Source organism: Tachyglossus aculeatus, chromosome Y2, assembly GCF_015852505.1.
Source record: "Tachyglossus aculeatus isolate mTacAcu1 chromosome Y2, mTacAcu1.pri, whole genome shotgun sequence".
NCBI lineage: Eukaryota > Metazoa > Chordata > Mammalia > Monotremata > Tachyglossidae > Tachyglossus > Tachyglossus aculeatus.
In genome coordinates, this window is record NC_052094.1 from 4,269,926 (window position 1) to 4,290,139 (window position 20,214).

The following is a 20,214-nucleotide window of genomic DNA, read 5'->3' on the forward strand; positions in this document are numbered from 1 at the left end:
ACATATTAAAGGAACTCACAATAAATTTTCTTGATGTAAGGCTAATAGGCATTCAGCTGTATTCCCGAGGAACCGAAGCTGTTTTAAACTTTCATCCAATTGGGACAAGGTGCCCTCTCTTCCAGTTTCAGATCTTTGTCACCATTCAAATATGAGTCAGGTACAGAAATATATATTTGTGACAACCCAGCCAATAAATCAGAAATACAGACTTTTTACAAGTGAGTTCTAGTCCTTGTTCAAAGTAAAGTTAATTTTTTTCAGCAATTAGTAATACTTTTATAGGCATCGAGGCACCATGTGTATGTACAAAAAACAGCTGTTAAAGGTTTAAGAATAAGAAGGACTTAACAGGCAAAGGTGGCCAATAAATACCAGTTGTTAAACTTGTGGGTTGAAAGATGTCAGCATGCATGCTGGGTACATCAATAAAATATTTATTAAAGCCTGACATATCAAAAAGCAACAAGGAAAACTGAACTCTCCAACTCTCACTTTCTTTTTCATCTTTAGATGGACTGGCCATAAAACTGCAGATTCCTCAATGTTCCAAGTACTTTTTTGACTGTCAGCTGAAGAAAATTTCTATAAACATTTACACTGCAATTACTGGAAGCTGAGTCATTTATCTTTCAAAGGCTTACCCACCCATTTAATCTGGTAATTCATCATAAACATAGTTAAATACTTTATTACAAATACCCTCTTTACTTAAGCCATAATTCCCCACACCTTCCTGCCAGTTAATGTATTTCTCCAAGCAAAGACAATAAAAAACCTTTCAAGGATAAAGAGTGGAAAGTCAAAAATAGATCATCTCTTTATTTTTAACTTGTTAAAAGCAACCCGAGGTAGCATTTTTCCAAACAGCATTTCCAAATTTTGGAAAAGGTTTCTGGAAGGGGATTCTGGAAGATGTGAAATCCCCTTCACATCTGAATAGAGTCTATTAATCCTGCAGTCATCTTTTTAAAATTGTGTAAGGTGAAATTGAAAGTCATTTTTTTTAAAAGCTGGAATATGGGTCATGTTCTACGGCTTTTCTTTTTCTCTATTTTCCCTTTTTAGGTCAAGGGATTAAATATTTTGGATGCCTAAAGTAACTTTCCTGGAGATAACATCAGAAAAACTCCGGGTCTTTTAAGATTAAGAGAACTGTGTTAAGCAAGGACTTTCCTCCCCTATGGTTTTGTACAGCAATTGCTGCATTCAGTATCTTAAATTTTTCGATGTTGTGACATTTTTTCTTCATTCGGCCATGTTATTTTTATTTGGTTAAAAATATCTTCAAATTTTGCGAATGATAATTCAATTTTTTGATAAGTCCATTCTCCTTCATTCCATTTTAATTTTCTGTAATAACTATTTGTTATATATACAATGTAGTGATATGAAATCTGCAAGAGCATATAGACTTAAAATAATCTTCCCAGGTGAAAACCCGTACAGGAAAGCAAATGCACAAGAGAACTAAGAGAGAGGGGGCAAATGGGTGCGTGAAGAGGCTATTTGCTCTTGAGAAGACTGGAAAGAAAACAAAAATGGGCTGAATTACTGGCAACTCTGAAGAATCCCTGTGGGTGCCACTCTGAGAGAACACAACTGAAACAAAATTTGGATGAATAGTTTAATTGTGGTTTATGCATAAATAGCCTTGGATAGAAAAATACCAAGAACAAAACTGGGGATTCTAATCTTTACCAAGTGCCTAGTCCACTGTTTCAGGAATTCTGTTCACCTGTTCTTTTTCATGAGAAACTGGGATGCATTCTAGTTGAACCACTTGGTAATGAAAAATTTCAAAAGTAAAATACTCTAAAAACAGATTTGAACACAATGGACTGTACAAACTGTATTGTATTGGACTGGACTGGACTGTACTCCCCCGGGTGTGGCTCAGTGGAAAAAGCCCGAGCTTTGGAGTCAGAGGTCATGGGTTCATCATCATCATCATCAATCGTATTTATTGAGCACTTACTATGTGCAGAGCACTGAACTAAGCGCTTGGGAAGTACAAATTGGCAACATATAGAGACAGTACCTACCGAACAGTGGGCTCACAGTCTAAAAGGGGGAGACAGAGAACAAAACCAAACATACTAACAAAATAAAATAAATGGGTTCAAATCCCAGCTCTGCCAGCTTTGGGCAAGTCACTTAACTTCTCTGTGCCTCAGTTACCTCAACTGTAAAATGGGGATTAATACCACGAGCCCCCGGTGGGACAACCTGTTCACCTTGTAACCTCCCCAGCGCTTAAAACAGTGCTTTGCACATAGTAAGCACTTAATAAATGCCATTGTTATTATTATTATTATTACAAACAAAGAAATTCCAGGAGCTAAAACTGGCTGATTGCAAGTTACAACCAGGCATGAATGTATTAACAAAACTGCTGAACCTGGACACATAAGCAAACATGTAGCTACTCTCCTAAGAGCTAAGTACAGTATGGAGTAAGCACTCAATAACATCAATGAATATCAAAAACTGATTCTGCTACATCAGCTAGCCTTAGGATTGTTTCATTACGACAAAGTTCACCACAGAATGTGACCACACACTGCTCCCCCAATGCCAATTGATAGCAAATATGAACTTTTTTGAAGCATTTGTTATCTAATAAAAATCATATTTTAGCAAATAAGTTAAAATTTTAATTGCTTATAAATTATACCCCCAAAACTGTAGGCATGGAATTTTATAATTTTGTTGGCTTGGCAGACAAGTGCCATTGGTAAGAAAGAGGTGTTACGTATTTCAATATCCTGTTTTTTATCCAAGACTAAAAAGCAGACTGACTGCGTGCATACACAATATCAACGAATGGCTGATTCTGGTCATTCAATGCACAATGGTATATTTGTTTCATTAAAACAATGCAATAATCTTTACCTTTGCAAAGATGAAAAAAAATCTTTCTGGACACAAAGAGCCATTTTTATTGACTACTAAGAATTATTGATTGAACTTTGTTTTTCCTATTAAAAAGAAAATTTTAAATACAATGCTAATATTTTAGAATTTTTTAAAAAGCTTGTTTGCCAGGCTATTACAATTTTTATGGTCACTGCAAACTGTTTAAATAGCTTTAAATCAGATGATTTAGTGCTCTTCAGAGAGGAAAGCTAACCAATATAATTTATCACCTGTCCAGCTCTCGACTCCACCACAGGAAAATGAAGAAGATGAATGAAGGTTAAAAAACTAGTTCACCTCTGGCCAGAAGCCCATTTGTTCCTGAGGAGTTTGAACAAATTTCAGTCATCCTCCAAGCAAGGAAAAACTGGTTTTATCCTTCAATGACACTTTGAGACTCCATAAAACTTTGCCCTGATCTGGACCCATAGCCACAAGCAGTATTTTTGTTTTGGGTTTTTTTTATGGTATTTGTTAAATGCTTACTAAGTGGCAGGGACTGTACTAAGTGCTAGGGTAGATACAGGATAATCGGGTTGGACACAGTCCTTGTCTCACATAGGTCTCATAGTCTTAATCCCCATTTAGCATATGAGATAACTGAGTCCCAGAAAAATTAAGTGACTTGCCCATTGTTACACAGCACACAAGTTTTACAACAAAATCATCCCACAAGATTGGGAAGTTAGTGGAGGCAGTGTGGCCTGGTGAAAAAACTAAAGGACTGGAAATCAGAAGACCCAGATTATAATCCAAGTTCCATTACGGGCTGCTCTGTGACTTGGGGTAAATCTTTTAATTTCTTTGTGCTTCAGTTTCCTCATCTATAAAATGGGGATTTTATTGCCATTCTCCCTCCTTTTTTAGATTATGAGCCCCTTGTGGGAAAGGGAATGTTGCTGATCTGATTATATCTACCCCATGCTTAATACATAGCAAGTGCTCAACAAAACCAACAATTAAAATTATCAATCCCAACACAGCCCAGTATTTTGGGATGTGACTTTGAGGAAGTCACAACCTAGCTGACACATTTTTCTCAATCTGTAAAATGCAGATAAAATTAATTTTGAACCCTGTGTGGGGCAGGGACTGTGTCCAATCTGTGTCCAATCTGATCACCCTCTATCTATCCCAGTGCTTAGCATATAATATGCCATAATTTTGGTTAGTTCAGTAAAATTCACCAGAAAACAAACTCCAATTAATCACTAACAAAAGCATTCACCAAAGGCCCCCAGATGAATAGGATGATGAAAATTTTAATTAATCAGTACTTCGGTGTTCCAAAAACTGATCAGGTTTGACATGTGGTTAGCAACCAGACTCGTAACATGCCAGGAATGGTACCATCATCAAATTGCATCTTCTTGGTCCCAGTTTCCTACTTGTTCTGTCACTTCAACTTCACCGCAAGCAACTGATAAACAAAGAAAATTAAAAGCATTTGGTACTCACTTCTCAATTTCAATGCCAAGCAGGTTAGCTGGCTGTAGGGAAAAGGGAGAAATCCCTTTATTCCTGTCAGTGTGCACATTGTAATAGTTCAGTTCATCCACCCAGATGGTCGACTGATCTAAGATACCTAGAGAGAATGGGACAGAGGTCCTTAAAATAACAAAGGCCACCTGAACCACCTACTTCCTGCCACATTGATTTAATGCTTTAAACTGTAATACAAAATGCAGGCTGAAGTAATATTTTGGAAGCTGACAGTAAAGAAGCCTGAATACAATTATGATAATCACATATTTAAGTCATCCAGGAAACTATCAAAAATGAAGCAAAGTATATTCTCGATTCCATGGGGCATTTCATACATTTGGGGGATGATAAAAATTAAAATCTCTGAAAAGTTCTGTTAGGACTGATGTAGTTAATAGAGAAAGACAAGGTAGATTTCATGCCAAACAATTGCCAATGCATTACCAAAAGTAAACTCAACTTTGCCATAACAAAAGTCTTTACGACACATTTTAACTAGACCACTTCTTGAAAATCGGGGAACAGTCTTCTGACAAAGCCTGTTACGATACAGCATGATGCAAAGCTAGAAGATAAGACTGTGCACAAGTGTGAGATTAGACAGGTTGAGTATTACATCACAAGTTTTGCAATCCCCAAACCCCCGAGTTAGAAGTTATTAGTTATTTTACTTGTACATGTGTACTACTCTATTTCATTAATGATGTGCATATAGCTATAATTCTATTTCTTCTGACAGTTTTGACACCTGTCTACTTGTTTTGTTTTGTTGTATTCTCCTCTTTCTAGACTGTGGGCCCTTTGTTGAGTAGGGACCATCTCTATCTGTTGCCGACTTGTACTTCCCAAGTGCTTAGTACAGCGCTCAAGGCACAGTAAGCACTCAATAAATATGACTGAATGAATGAAAAGAGAACTGAATTCATCAGATTACAATCCATGAGATCAGCAGATAGCATAGCCAGTTCCCTGAGATCACAAGAGCATTACGTCTTGCAAACCCTTATACAAAGAAAAACCTACACTGCAGTATTCAAAGTATCCAGTGCTGTGTACATGCACAAAATACTTCCACTGACCCGGAATCGTTAAAATGTTCCCTAATTCCCTAACAGAATTCTAGCCAAATTGCATAAAGAAAACACACCCACGCTATGGCAGAACTGAGTACATTCATCACAGTGATCTGAAGTAGTCATCCGGAAGGAATATTTTGGAAATGTTTCTTCTTTTTGAAAAATTGCTGGAAAGACTTAAGCATGCGATGCTAAGAACACGCTGGGAGCCTTAACTTATGAGAAGATTTTTGTTTCAGATTATTTTTCACTGACCCATAAACCAGCTTTTTGGGTTGAAATTTAGGATTTACTATTAATATGAGGCATTACAATCTTGGGGTAAGTAGTTAGGGGACATCTTTGATCTCAAATAAAGTGAAACATTGAAAATGGACTCAAAGTATAAGAAGTGGCTTTCACTTTTCCCATACTAATTTGGAAATCTTGCAAATTAACATTACCCTAGCTATTTCCTTGTTTGTGTATTATTAGCATAAATGTTGCCAACTCAGCTTTGGCAGTCATGCCTTTTGATTCACTGTTTAAAGATACATTTAGATTCACAGGAAGCATTTCTCCTTTGCTGTGGTGAAATTCACTTTGGGGTCTATGATGAGAAAGTGAGTTTGTACACAACTGCACTTGAATGGGAGGATCATATTTTTCCCAAAGGAATTCTGGTACCCATATTATTGAGGGAGTATTCAAAGGATTTTTTTAAAAAACAGTTATCCAACTCTGGCTCCTACCAAACAGCTGTTTACAGTCCCCAGGTTTTGTCACAGAACTAACACTGTGGTTGGAAACCAGAAGCCGGATGTTTTTGGAGGAAAACTAACAGGCACTTCATTTTAGCAAAATCCACATTTTGTATCCTTCCTTCTGGTTTCTTATGAGTTGAATTCCAGATTTACAACCTCGGTTGTCTTTTGAAAAACTCTAGGTTTTAGTGTTGAATGGTAAGCGAGATTTTCCAGTATTTACCACAGCGACTGAATCTCAAAGTTCCATAAATATAATTACATAAAATAAGGGCTACTACTCTGCCCCACATTATTGCAATCATCTCAAAATGATCACTTGCAAGGACATAAAAATGTTTTGAATTTCTCTACAGCCAGTAGTTTCACATAGTAGTAACAGTATTAAGTGCTTACTGCACACAAAGCACTGTACTAAACACTGAGAAAGGGTGAGAATTAGAAAGGATCTAATAAAAATTCCACAGATAAAAAAGATTACAAATTTATTATGGGTTAAACACATTTGGGGATCCAACTTCCACATGATTTACTTGAACTATCAAACAGTTAGAGTATTAAAAAGACCCATCTCGCAGAAATAATTTGTGTTCTAATAAAATCAAAACAGACCAGAGAAACGGTTTTAAACAACCAGTTCCTTCCCTTAGCTGGATAATTGTTGTTGGGTTTTAAGAGCATACTTCCACAACTGCTTCTACAAAGGTGCTTTATGCTCAGGAATCTTGATTGAGCAGCTCTCACCCTTTTGTACAGCATACAGACATTCTGAAATGGGTGGAGAAGGGAAAATTTTTAAGGATTTTCAAATTTAAAAAAATCTCAGTAGTGTAATTGTTAAAGGATCAAATTTTGCCCTCAGAAGGCACAATGAACAATTAACAATGATACACATCTCAAAGGGTTTGTGTGGTCTAAACAGTCAGCCAAAGAGATAAAGGAATAATAGATTAGGGCTATCGAATTCCCAATTAGATGAGACTCCTACGAACACTATAATAAGTAAAATAACTGCTGATTCTGATGGTTCCACACAAAGAACAACGAGTTGTCTACACTCGCTGCCTAGAATTCCTCAACAACTCTCTCCTCGACCCCCTCCAGTCTGGCTTCCGTCCCCTACATTCCACAGAAACTGCCCTCTCAAAGGTCACCAATGACCTCCTGCTTGCCAAATCCAACGGCTCCTACTCTGTCCTAATCCTTCTCGACCTCTCAGCTGCCTTTGACACTGTGGACCACCCCCTTCTTCTCAACACGCTATCTGACATTGGCTTCACAGACTCCGTCCTCTCCTGGTTCTCCTCTTACCTCTCCGGTCGTTCTTTCTCAGTCTCTTTTGCAGGCTCCTCCTCCCCCTCCCATTCTCTCACTGTGGGGGTTCCCCAAGGTTCAGTGCTTGGTCCCCTTCTGTTCTCCATCTACACGCACTCCCTTGGTGACCTCGTTCGCTCCCACGGCTTCAACTATCATCTCTACGCTGATGACACCCAGATCTACATCTCTGCCCCTGCTCTCTCCCCCTCTCTCCAGGCTCGCATCTCCTCCTGCCTTCAGGACATCTCCATCTGGATGTCTGCCCGCCACCTAAAGCTCAACATGTCCAAGACTGAACTCCTTGTCTTCCCTCCCAAACCTCTGTTGACAGCACTACCATCCTTCCCGTCTCACAAGCCCGCAACCTTGGTGTCATCCTCGACTCCGCTCTCTCATTCACCCCTCACATCCAAGTCGTGACCAAAACCTGCCGGTCTCAGCTCCACAACATTGCCAAGATCCGCCCTCTCCTCTCCAACCCAACCGCTACCCTGCTCATTCAAGCTCTCATCCTATCCCGTCTGGACTACTGCATCAGCTTTCTCTCTGATCTCCCATCCTCGTGTCTCTCTCCACTTCAATCCATACTTCATGCTGCTGCCCAGATTATCTTTGTCCAGAAACGCTCTAGGCATATCACTCCCCTCCTCAAAAATCTCCAGTGGCTACCAATCAATCTGCGCATCAGGCAGAAACTCCTCACCCTGGGCTTCAAGGCTCCCCATCACCTCGCCCCCTCCTACCTCACCTCCCTTCTCTCCTTCTACAGACGAGTCCGCACCCTCCGCTCCTCCACTGCTGATCTCCTCACCATACCTCGCTCTCGCCTGTCCCGCTATCAACCCCCGGCGCACGTCATCCCCCGGGCCTGGAATGCCTTCCCTCTGCCCATCCGCCAAGCTAGCTCTCTTCCTCCCTTCAAGGCCCTACTGAAAGCTCACCTCCTCCAGGAGGCCTTCCCAGACTGAGCCCCTTCCTTCCTCTCCCCCTCGTCCCCCTCTCCATCCCCCGCATCTTACCTCCTTCCCTTCCCCACAGCACCTGTATACATGTACATATGTTTGTACATATTTATTACTCTATTTATTTATTTATTTTATTTGTACATATCTATTCTATTTATTTTATTTTGTTAGTATGTTTGGTTTTGTTCTCTGTCTCCCCCTTTTAGACTGTGAGCCCACTGTTGGGTAGGGACTGTCTCTATATGTTGCCAATTTGTACTTCCCAAGCGCTTAGTACAGTGCTCTGCACATAGTAAGCGCTCAATAAATACGATTGATGATGATGATGTTGAAGGCATGATACTTATTTTTTCCAGCTTAAGAAGCTTAAAAGAGACTATAGAAGTTCCTTTGCCACCTGACTTGGTTGTGACAACAATGTTGCCCATATCATTCTTAGCTGGTCCCACTCGACACACAATTTTACTGGCAGACATCCACTCTGCAGTCAGAAGGCAATTGTGTCCACAAACTGTCAAACCTGTAAAACAAAGAATGACCATCAGACAAAAAGAAATCGCATAAAGTGTTTTACACTATAAAATAGTAAACAGAAGACAGTGCTTGGGTTTTTTTCAGCTTAAATATTCATTTAGCAGTACAAACATCTCTGTTGAATATCTGTTGTTAACAATTAAATTTATCCATTAGCCTCACTGCAAGCCAATAAATAGAACAGTGTTCTAATGCTAACCAAACTGTCTTGAGTGACACTTTGACAATTTTTGCATTGACCTTTCCACACCAACGTAAATATGTTACTATTTAGATAGCTTGAAATTGGGTGTCACACATAATATTTTCCAAGCCATTAGAGGTCAGACTCACAGAAGGTTGCCAGACAAACATGCATGAACCCCAAACCATAAGTAAGCCATGAACTTTTTCCACTAAAAATACCAACTCACCACACTCTGAAGACAATTGTTTAGATTTCTCCTACTACTGCTCTTTAGTGGATTCCTTGCAGAATGGGGAAGGGTACTGAAGAAGCCTTGTGGCAGATTTTCCTTAGAATTCTGGAGTTCTTTAGATTGAAGGTCTACATAGGGCCAGACTCAATTCCAGTGCCATGATATTCTCCAAACTGGGCCTCTTTGGAACCCATGCTGAACTGGCTGGGAAGATCTCTCAGGAAACAAGTGATTCCAGCCCCATCCAACTTACCAAGAGTGAGGTCTGAAGTGTCAGGTAAGGCTGAGGGAGACAAGTTGGCTTTAACCCCATTAGCAGGCCCTTCCCCAGTTCCAGTACCTGGGTATGTTCAGTTGCTCTCGTACCTCGCTCTCGCCTGTCCCACCATCGACCCCTGGCCCACGTCATCCCCCAGGCCTGGAATGCCCTCCCTCTGCCCATCCGCCAAGCTAGCTCTCTTCCTCCCTTCAAGACCCTGCCGAGAGCTCACCTCCTCCAGGAGGCCTTCCCAGACTGAGCCCCTTCCTTCCTCTCCCCCTCGTCCCCCCTCCATCCTCCCCATCTTACCTCCTTCCCTTCCCCACAGCACCTGTATATATGTATATGTTTGTACATATTTATTACTCTACTTATTTATTTATTTATTTTATTTGTACATATCTATTCTATTTTATTTTGTTAGTATGTTTGGTTTTGTTCTCTGTCTCACCCTTTTAGACTGTGAGCCCACTGTTGTGTAGGGACTGTCTCTATATGTTGCCAATTTGTACTTCCCAAGCGCTTAGTATAGTGCTCTGCACATAGTAAGTGCTCAATAAATACGATTGATGATGATGATGATGCTCTGGGGCTTATGCCCTAAAGGTGCCCATCATTCCTGATGGTCAGGGCTCCAAAGGGTTGCTACCTCACAAGGCAACACAGAGATGGAGTCTTCATGTGGAAAAGGCTCCTCCCCAACAAGAATCCTCTTTCTCCTACCTCTAATTCATTCATTCATTCAATCGTATTTATTGAGTGCTTACTGTGTGCAAAGCACTGTACTAAGCGCTTGGAAAGTACAAGTTGGCAACATATAGAGACAGCCCCTACCCAACAATGGGCTCACAGTCTAGAATGGGGAGACAGACAACAAAACAAAACGTGGACAGGTGTCATATGGAAACCCTCGAGCTCACATTCCTCATGAAGAAAACATTAAGGGACACTCTCCCTGTAGCACTCAGACCTCGACTGATGCCATGCCTGTGAGCCAAACCTTGCTTTCCACCACTACATCACGCTGCATCCAGATAGATGTGGAGTTGTGGGAAGAGTGGGCCTTAATTTCTCAGGAGCGTTCTCTCCAAAGCATGGTGAAGACACATGTATGGAAGATCGAGTGTCCTCTAAGCCAAGCACTGGGGTTGAAGCCTTGCTGACAGTCCTGGGCAAAGCGCACAGCTCGGAGGATCAGGAGACCCGGCTCCTAACTCAGTTCTGTCTGAGATCCGCGGTGAAGGCATCCGGTGCTTGAAGTTGCAGGTGGCTTGGGGAATCCAGGCATGGATCGCCTATAACTCCAACATGGACTCCACCACGTTTGAGTCCTATTTAGGGCACTAAACTCTCCCTGTCATCCCACTTAGGCCTACTTTGCAGAAAAGGCACTTGAGTGTGTCAGAAGGGAAAGAGTTTAAAAAGTGGAAGTTCTTCCCTCTAAATCTGCTCTTCCATACCTTAGCCTAAAACTGCCAAAGGCAGCTCTTCTTCACTAACTGTGCAGCTTGTGGTAAAAACCTAGGTAATACTGTGGCTCAGTGATATGCAGTGTGGCCTAGCGGAAAGAGCACAGGACTGGAAAGACCTGGGTTCTAATTGGTTCTAATTCTGCCTCTGCCACTTGTCTGCTGTATGACCTTGGGGAAGTCACTTAACTTCTCATGAAAAGCAGCCTGGATTAGTCGATAGAGCAAGGGACCGGGAGTCAGGAGGCCAAGGGTTCTAATCCCGGCTCAGCCACTTGTCTGCTGTGTGACCTTGGGCAAGTCACTTCACTTCTCTGGGCCTCAGTTCCCTCATCTGTAAATTGGGAATTGAGACTGTGAGCCCCATGTGGGACAAGGACTGTGTCCAACCTGATTACCTTGTATCGACACCAATGCTTAGCACATTGCAATTGCTTAACAAATACCATAATCATTATCATTCTCTGTGACTCAGTTACCTTATCTATAAAATGGGGATTAATACTTAATCCCACCCTATTTAACTTGTGAGCTCCATGTGGGATAGGGACTCTGTCCAACTTAACTGGCATCTACCTCAGCATTTAGAGTGGTGTTTAGCACATAGTAAGCACTTAACAAGTACCATTATATATTATTTCGCCACGATGTAACAGGCTGCATTTTGCCCCTGCTCCAACTCTTGTGATGGCAGTGCTCTCACCCTCCTGGGCCTAGCCCAGGAAAAGAATGGCACCCAGCCCCAGACTCAGCTAATGATGATAGTGATGGTATTTGTTAAGCACTTACTATGTACCAAGAACTGTTCTAAGCACTGGGGTAGATACAAAGTAATCAGGTTATCCCATATGGGGCTTACAGTCTTAATCCTCATTTTACATATGAAGTAACGAAGGCAAGGAGAAATTAAGTGGCTTGCCCTAGGTCACACAGCAGACAAGTGACGGAGCCAGGATTAGAACCCACAACCTCTGACTCCCAGGCCTGTGCTCTTTCCACTAAGATAATCCCCTGCTTGCTGCTGCCGCTGCTCATCAATTTCCCTCTCTGCTCTGGAATGCCTGTCACAATTCTGGTTCAAGGAATTTTGAAAAATCTGCAGCTTATGGCCATACTGTAATTTGAGTTTACGGCTCTTCAGTAGGAAGGCCTGGGCCATTCCTGGTCTAAGGACCAATGAAGACATATCTGAGAAAATGTTATCCCCGACCTTCCTACAATTATTTTAAATCCCGAAACAAAGAACTGGATTCTTTCTCACTTTGCATACCGGTGATAAACATAGTTCAGGCCACTTTGAAGCTTTCCAACCGCCAAAACCTAATTTGAAGTGATGACGTAGGCTGCAAAATCAGTATGGTATACTGTCACTAACTAGAGAGTTCTATTTAACCAAATAGGAAACGGGGCCAATCAGAAACCATATCATTTTTAATTTGAGCACTGACCAGAGGTGTCCTCTTTATAGGTCCCATAAGAGCCACAGCCTTCGCTGCCTAGGCACCGTGAGAATGATTAGCTTTGGCCCCACTCCTCTTGGGGTTAACGAGCCCCAGCCCATGGATTCAGATAAGTGCCAGAGATGAAGCCAAGATGGTAGCTCTATTCCTGGCCTTCAGCTGGTAGGCCTTTGAGACTGAACCATCCTCTTTGCTACTTACATGAAGTAAACTGCTTCCTGCTCCTCTGTCTCCCCACAGCAGGTCAGTTTCTAGAGATGAAACCAGAATCACTGTGGGTGGCTGGCATACTGGGAAGAGACTGTGCCCCCAGCATGCCCTAGCAAAAGAGTGGCCCTGGAGGAGGAGAAAGAGAATGCTGCTGCCAGTTTTCTGATCCTCACCCTATCTTGGAATGGGAAGTTCCCCCTGCCCCACCAACACTGGAACTCCACTCCAATAGTGCCCCAAAGGGCACATCACAGCCACAGCGTTAGGCTCTTCTAAAAGGCTGTCCAGTCAAGCAGTACCTGTGCTATAGGATGATGCCCACACCCCACAGCAGCTCCCTTAAGATTCCCCGATGGGTGGATGGCCCCTTCAACAGGTCCTTGCAGCAGGATTCTGAAGAATTGCTGCTTTTCAGGCAGGTGAGCCTGGGGAGCCTCAGAGCACCACCCTCTCTCTGCTCCTTCTCTCCCAAGCTGTTAGTGCCCAGTCTTAGGGTATCCATCAAGTAACCAAAAGCAGCAAAAGAGAAGAGAAGCAGCTGCTTGTGGGAAAGGAATGGGTCTGTTTATTGTTATACTGTACTCTCCCATGTGTTTAGTACAGAGTTCTGCACATACTAAGCACTCAAATATGATTGACTGACTGAACAGTGAGTACACTGAATAATAACTGGGGCATTTGTTAAGCACTTACTATGTGCCAAGAATGCAACTAAACACTGGGGAACATGCAAGATGATCAGGTCTCACATGAGGCACACAGTCTAAGTAGGAGGGGGAACTGGTATCAAATCTCCATTTTGCAGATGGAGAAACTGAGGCACATAGGAGTTAAGTGACTTGCCCATAGTGTGACAGCAGGCAAGAGGCATTGTCAAGATGAGAATCCAGATCCTCTGACTGCCAGGCTTATGCTCTTCCTTCTAGGCAATGCGGCTTCTCTTATGTCTTTCCTTTCTTATTTACCTTTCCCTCTTTTTCTTCCTTTCTCTTTCTCCCATCCCTACTCTTTCCATTTCTGATGCTCTTTCAAATTTATCAAAAACTCGCAATGAAAAACAGACACCCTTGGCCATTCCAATTCTAAGGAGTACCTCAGGTTCAGCACTATGACTAGTACGGTTGCACTGCCGGCTACCCTTTAAACTTGCTTTGCTTTGTATTGTCTATTTCTATAATGTGATCAATTTAATTTATGGAAAAAATAAGCAAAGGGATCAGGGGCCAAAATCAGAAACATTTTACTTTCTCTATTCACACTGACCAGAAAAATCTGGTACAGTCAGTTTGTCTAATTTAAGGATACCAAAGATGAGATGATCATACCAAAGATCATACCAACGATGAGATGAAACAGAGATGAGGAAATGGAGTCCCAGAGAAGTCAGGTAACTTGCCTCCGGTTATGCGGCAGGGATTAGAACTCAGATCCCACAACTCCCAGGCCCGAGTTCTTTCCAGTAGGTGAGGCTGCATCTCCAAAGAGAGCTGTCACCTAAAGGTTTCTAGTGCATGCATTCCTGGCTTGGCTGGAATTCCAGGATCCAGCTGACATCAGCTGCAGAAATTGCCACCACGATGCAATGGACTGCTCCAGCAAAAGCAACCGGTGTTGACAGAGGCAGCTGGGTGAGTGCTGTATGTGGTGGGTCATCTCAAGAGGTCCAGTCCCCTGAAGACTTATGCTGCTCCCCTTTCCACTCGGAGTTTGGAAAAATATAGACACTATCTTTCAACACGGTCATTTTTCCAGGAGATGAAACAGCATCAACACAAAGGAGAACAAAGCTACAAGAGTATGTCTACCATTCATTACCCATGACTAGAGTTCTATCTTTATTGTTAAATAAAACTTGCTACCCAGAAACCGATTATTTATGTGGAAAAAAAGGAAATAGACAAGCACTGTGTAGACACACATAACGTACTTTATTTGGAAATGAGGTTTAACTTGGCCACTGTAGATACTGTCCAACTTAAAAATCCACCAATGATTAGCATTTATGCTTGCTTCAATTTACTTCATCTTGTCCTGAGACTACAGATTTAAAGATAAATTGTACTGAGGTTTATAAAGGTATCACACACTTGAAAAGTAAGAATAACCTTATCTGAAATTCAAATTGTGATTAAAAATTGCACAAGCTATCAATCCTTACCCTGAGGGCAAGAGATAATTGTTAGTTGCACTTTGGAAGTAAACTTCCCACCCAAAGTTACAGCATTGCACAACTTGGAGATTTTTTTTCCACTTTCGGTAAAAACAGCTGGGATAAGCCACAAGGCAACGTTATGGTTAGCTAGAGCACTGTAATAAAAATAGCATTAAATTTTTAATTTTGAGTGGTATTTGATGAAGAAATGCAAAACATCGTAGGAAAAATTATTTAACCTTCCCTCTATGTGAACAGGACTAGAAAAAAGAATTGGAGAGAAAACATGGCCTAATGGTCTAAAATCCTGCACTGAGCTCCAAAGTTGTCTAGAGCATGGCCTAGTGGAAAAAGAATCAGATGTCCTATGTTCTAATCCCAGTTCTGCCATTTATCTTCTGTGCGACGTTGGGCAAGTCATTTAACTTCACTAAGCCTTACTTTCCTCATTTGTAAAATGGGGATTATATATCTACTCTCCCTCCCCTTCAGACTATATGCCCAATGGGGGAAAGGGCCTGTGTCCTAGTTGATTATCTTGTATCTATCCCAGTTCTTGATACATAGTAAGCACTTAATAAATACCACAATTATTATTAGTTTATTAACATCTACCAAACATTGTGTGTATAACACTGTACTAGATACTGGTACCATTTAAAAAAATAAATTAAATTCCAACCCCATACATGGCTCATGATCTAAAAGGGCAAAGAAAGGTACATACAACAAAAAGAATATTAAAATAAGTATATCACAGTGGCTTAGGATAGGAACTGCGTGATGTACAGACCTTGGTATTTCTTACTTTAGCTTTCATAATTTCTTCACAGAGCCTTATACAAATTTCACACTCTCAAAGGTCATTGGGAGGTTATGATGTCTGAGGCCAAAGATGAGTTTCACAGATGCCCATGATGGTGCTTGTGGAATACCAAGCATGAAGTGTGACGTAATGACATCATAGTAACATTTTGGGAAGTCCATCCTAGTTTCCCTGAACCTACAGCATTTTTCCAGGGTGGTGGGAGGAATGGATCCCTGATCCCTAACCTCCCCTGGAGCAACGTGTTCCGGTCTAAGTCCACGTTAACAGAGACATACTTCCTGAAAAGTATTTGAAGGAGGAAACCATGGCAGTCACCACTGCTTCTGAGACTGTAGCTCCCTTTCCATCTCTCTCTTTCTGGCCTGACAAGACCTCCAGGCTTCATGGAGCTCCCTCTCTCCATGCAGCAGAGGTCAAATGGTATGGAGTGGGAGGGAATGCTATGGAAGCCCTCTAGACTGTAAGCTTATTGTGGGGCAGGGATGGGTCTACCAATTCTGTTTTATCGTACGTCACCAAACACTTAGTACAGTACTCTGCACACAGTAAGTGTTCAATGTGTACCATTGATTGATTGGAAGAGTAAAGGACACACAAGAAAAGGTCCATGAACAGCCATCTTAGACCCAATACAGTCCTCATGCTGGGCCAACTAGACAGAATCTCTGAAATATGAAAGTTAATTCCCTAATATTTCCCATTTACATAAGAACTTCTGAATTCACGAAGTACCTTTTTGGGGTACATTATCAGTGACAAAGCACATTACCTTGGCAGGCTATATCTATATATGTATCTATATGGAGAGAGACGTGTGTGTGTGTGTGTGTGTGTGTGTATATATACACACAAACATACATATATGTGTGTGTATACACACACATATATACAGACACATGACCTGCTCCCAGAAGGATTCTCTCCTCAGAGTGCCACCATAGACGCCCAGGACTCCATTCCCGAGAGGCCTGCCCGCCATCACACCCCGCAGCCCTGCTGCTCCCGGAAGGATCCTCTCCTCAGAGCGCCCCAAAGACGCCCGGGACTCCGTTCCCAAGAGGCCCGCCCGCCATCACACCGCGTGGCCCCCGCTGCTCGCGGAAGCATCCTCCCCTCAGAGCGCCCCCATTGACGCCTGGTACTCCGTTCCCTAGAGGCCCGCCCGCCGTCACTCCACACTGCCTTGCTGCTCCAGAAAGGATCCTCTCCTCAGAGCACCCCCACAGACGCCCCCTGCTTCCACCCCCACCCCAACCACTTAAGCGACCTTCCTTAAAGTGCCCCCAATATCCCCCTTCCCGGTTCGGACCTGACTGACTCTCCCCGCTTCCCTACCCCGGGAAAAAGGCCCTGGTTATCACCAAGTTACATTAACGACAACCTCATTCACACCTACTTAGCCCTCCCATGCTATTTGGCTGTTCACTTCTCTCCCCAGGTATCTCTGCTCCCTAACCCCCCTTAACAGGTCCACCCTACTATAGCACATAATAGTTTGTATCTGCTCTCTGTGACATCATTATCTATTTCATTATTGCCACAGCATGTTAATCGTTAAATAGCCTCTGTGATGCCATCGCCTATTTATATCACTGCTACTGTTTTGCTTCTGCATCTCAATAGTTAACCTCCCGCTGTGCTGTCATTTGCCCACCAGACCTCACCATGAATTATCAATTCCCTTGCTCCCAACTGCCATTCTCATTCCTCACCTTCCCCTTCCCCTCTCCCACCCAGCTTTTTCCCCTCCCTCTCCCCACCCACCACTCCCCTTCACCCCCTACTCAGGATCCCTCTGTACCAGTGCCAATCCTCAACTCCTCCCTCCCAGCTCCCTCCCTCACCTCCTCTCTGCCCCACCCCATCCCAGTTCTCCTTTCAATCAATCGTATTTATTGAGCGCTTACTCTGTGCAGAGCACTGTGCTTCCCATCGCCACCCCTCTTCCCACTCTTTCTGCCCAGGCCCTGCCAATTCATCCCAAACCAAACCCTCCCGACCCCTCGCACCCTTCCCCCTCCCTCCCCTCCCTCAACAGCTGCTGCCAAGTGTGGCCTCTGGAATCCCTGCTCCGTTAGAAGTAAACACTCTTTCATCCTGGACCTATTCCTTTCCAGGTCTCTACTCCTCTTTGCCCTAACTGAAACATGGCTGTCTCCAGACGACACGGTCTCTTCTGCTGCTCTCTCAGTGGAGGCCTCTTCTTCTCCCACTCCCCAAGACTCACCGGAAAAGAAGGAGGTGTCGGTTTCCTTCTTGCCCCCCAATGTCGCTTTCGCGCTATCCCTCCTCCCCCTTCCCTTTCCTTCCCTTCCTTTGAAACCCACATTATTCGCCTCTACCACCCCCTCCAGATTCTTGAGGCCGTCATCTACCGCCCTCTGCCCCACCTCCAACTTCTTTAACGATTTTGACCCCTTCCTCACCTTCCTTCTCTCCTTTTCCATGCTCACTCTGATCGTCGGAGACTTCAACATCCACATGGATGTCCCTGGTGACTCCTCTTCTGCCCACCTTCTATCTCTCCTTGACGCTGCCAACCTCTTGCTCCACCCCACCTCGCCCACTCACCAACTTGATCACACCCTCGACCTCATCAACTCCTACCGCTCTACTGTCTCCACCCTCACCAACTCTGAAATCCCTCTCTCTGATCATAATCTTCTCACCGGCCTCCTCACTCACACTCCTTTCCCCTGTAAATCTATATTACTTCCTCACAGAGACCTCTGCTCTCTTGACCCCATCCATCTTTCTGAGTGCCTCACACCCCACCTCGCCTCCCTTTCCTCTCTACCCAATCTTGATGATCAGATTACTGCTCTCAACTCTACCCTTTCTACTCAGCCTCACTTGCTCCTCTTTCCCTTCACCGCTCTCGTGCCACTAACCCACAGCCCTGGATCACTGCCAATGTCTGCCTCCTTCGCTCTTATGCTCGAGCTGCTGAACGTTGCTGGCGAAAGTCTAAACACCATGCCAACCTCGTTCACTTCAAGGTTATCCTTTCCTGACTTAACTCAGCCCTCTCCTCTGCCAGACAAAACTATTTCTCCTCCCTTATTGACACCCACGCCCATCATCCCCGTCAGCTCTTCCGTACATTCAACTCCCTGCTCAGACCCCTGGTTCCTCCCCTTCCTCCTTCCCTCACCTGCAACGATCTAGCCTCCTACTTCATTAATAAAATTAACAAAATTAACTCTACCTCAGCAAATGAACCCAGGGAGAATGAGACGACCCCACTCGATGATGATGATGATAAATTCCCAAAGGGTTTTCTTTTTTTTGGTTTTGCCGGGGGAGGGGGAGGTTTGTTCAAAACTGGAAGCAACTAATGAAAACCACCATGGCATCCATTTGAGGGCTTTTTCTTCCCAAGAATATAAATCCAATCAATTTATAAAAACTAGAATTTAAAAATCTCCCAAGAGCAGTATAAAGTAAAGCAAGCTACATATATTAACCCCTCTGGAGGTCTTCGGAAGCCTAGAATTTTCATGGCCTTTAACATAAAGCCCATTCGTGCACCTCTGCCAGAAAAGAATAGGAAGTGAATAAACTAAACAATGCTGAAATTCCCAGTGATATTAAGAGTCCTTGCCTGTTTATTTAAAAATTAAAGAAGATTACAATTTTCACAAGAATGCTCACAAATGTTACCTTTTACAGAGAGAAAAAATGATGAAAACACCACTAAGCTACTTTTAATGAAAGGACTGGAAAAACAGTGTGTCCATACAGCTTTACACTTATATGGAAATAACAAAGTTCCATTTGCCTTAGCTTGTAATATCCGGTACACTGAATCAAGCCAATATCAATGCCAATAAACACAGTAAATAAGCATGCCAAAATCAATGTTGCTTTTCAAGAAGGGAGGAAAGGGTTGGTAAGCCTAATGGGCAGTTTGAAATCAATTAATTTTACCGAGTTTTCAAATGCAACATAAATCCTCAATTTTAGGAGATGAACATAGGATTTCTTGCTCCAAAAGATGGTTTTGATTTTTCTTTATCAAGATGGGACTGAGCAGCAGCTTTGATTTCCTAGTTACTCACTCAGATCCATCATTTGTGGGGTAAATCCCTCCTCTATACTGTGAGCCTGTTGCTGGGTAGGGACCGTCTCTATAGGTTACCAACTTGTACTTCCCAAGTGCTTAGTACAGTGCTCTGCATACAGTAAGCACTCAATAAATACGATTGAATGAATGAATGAATGAGGTATTCTTTACTCCCTTTCTTCCACCTCACAAGATACTTCTTCAAGGCCATATATCTTGACATGGGGAAAGCAAAATAATCAGAGCCCTCAGCAGTGCCATTAACATTTCTGAGTCACCAGGGATTAGCAGGCTGGACCCAAAGCAGATGC

At 42.9% G+C, this 20,214-nt stretch overlaps 1 protein-coding gene across 1 annotated transcript in view; it reads right to left on the bottom strand.

The window, feature by feature from the left end:
- Positions 1-20,214, bottom strand: part of EXOC2 (exocyst complex component 2) — a 254,838-nt gene that overhangs the window by 163,675 nt on the left and 70,949 nt on the right. The window contains 3 exon segments of the mRNA XM_038768085.1: positions 20-133; positions 4,378-4,504; positions 8,849-9,025. Coding sequence (XP_038624013.1) covers positions 20-133; positions 4,378-4,504; positions 8,849-9,025 — 418 coding nt within the window.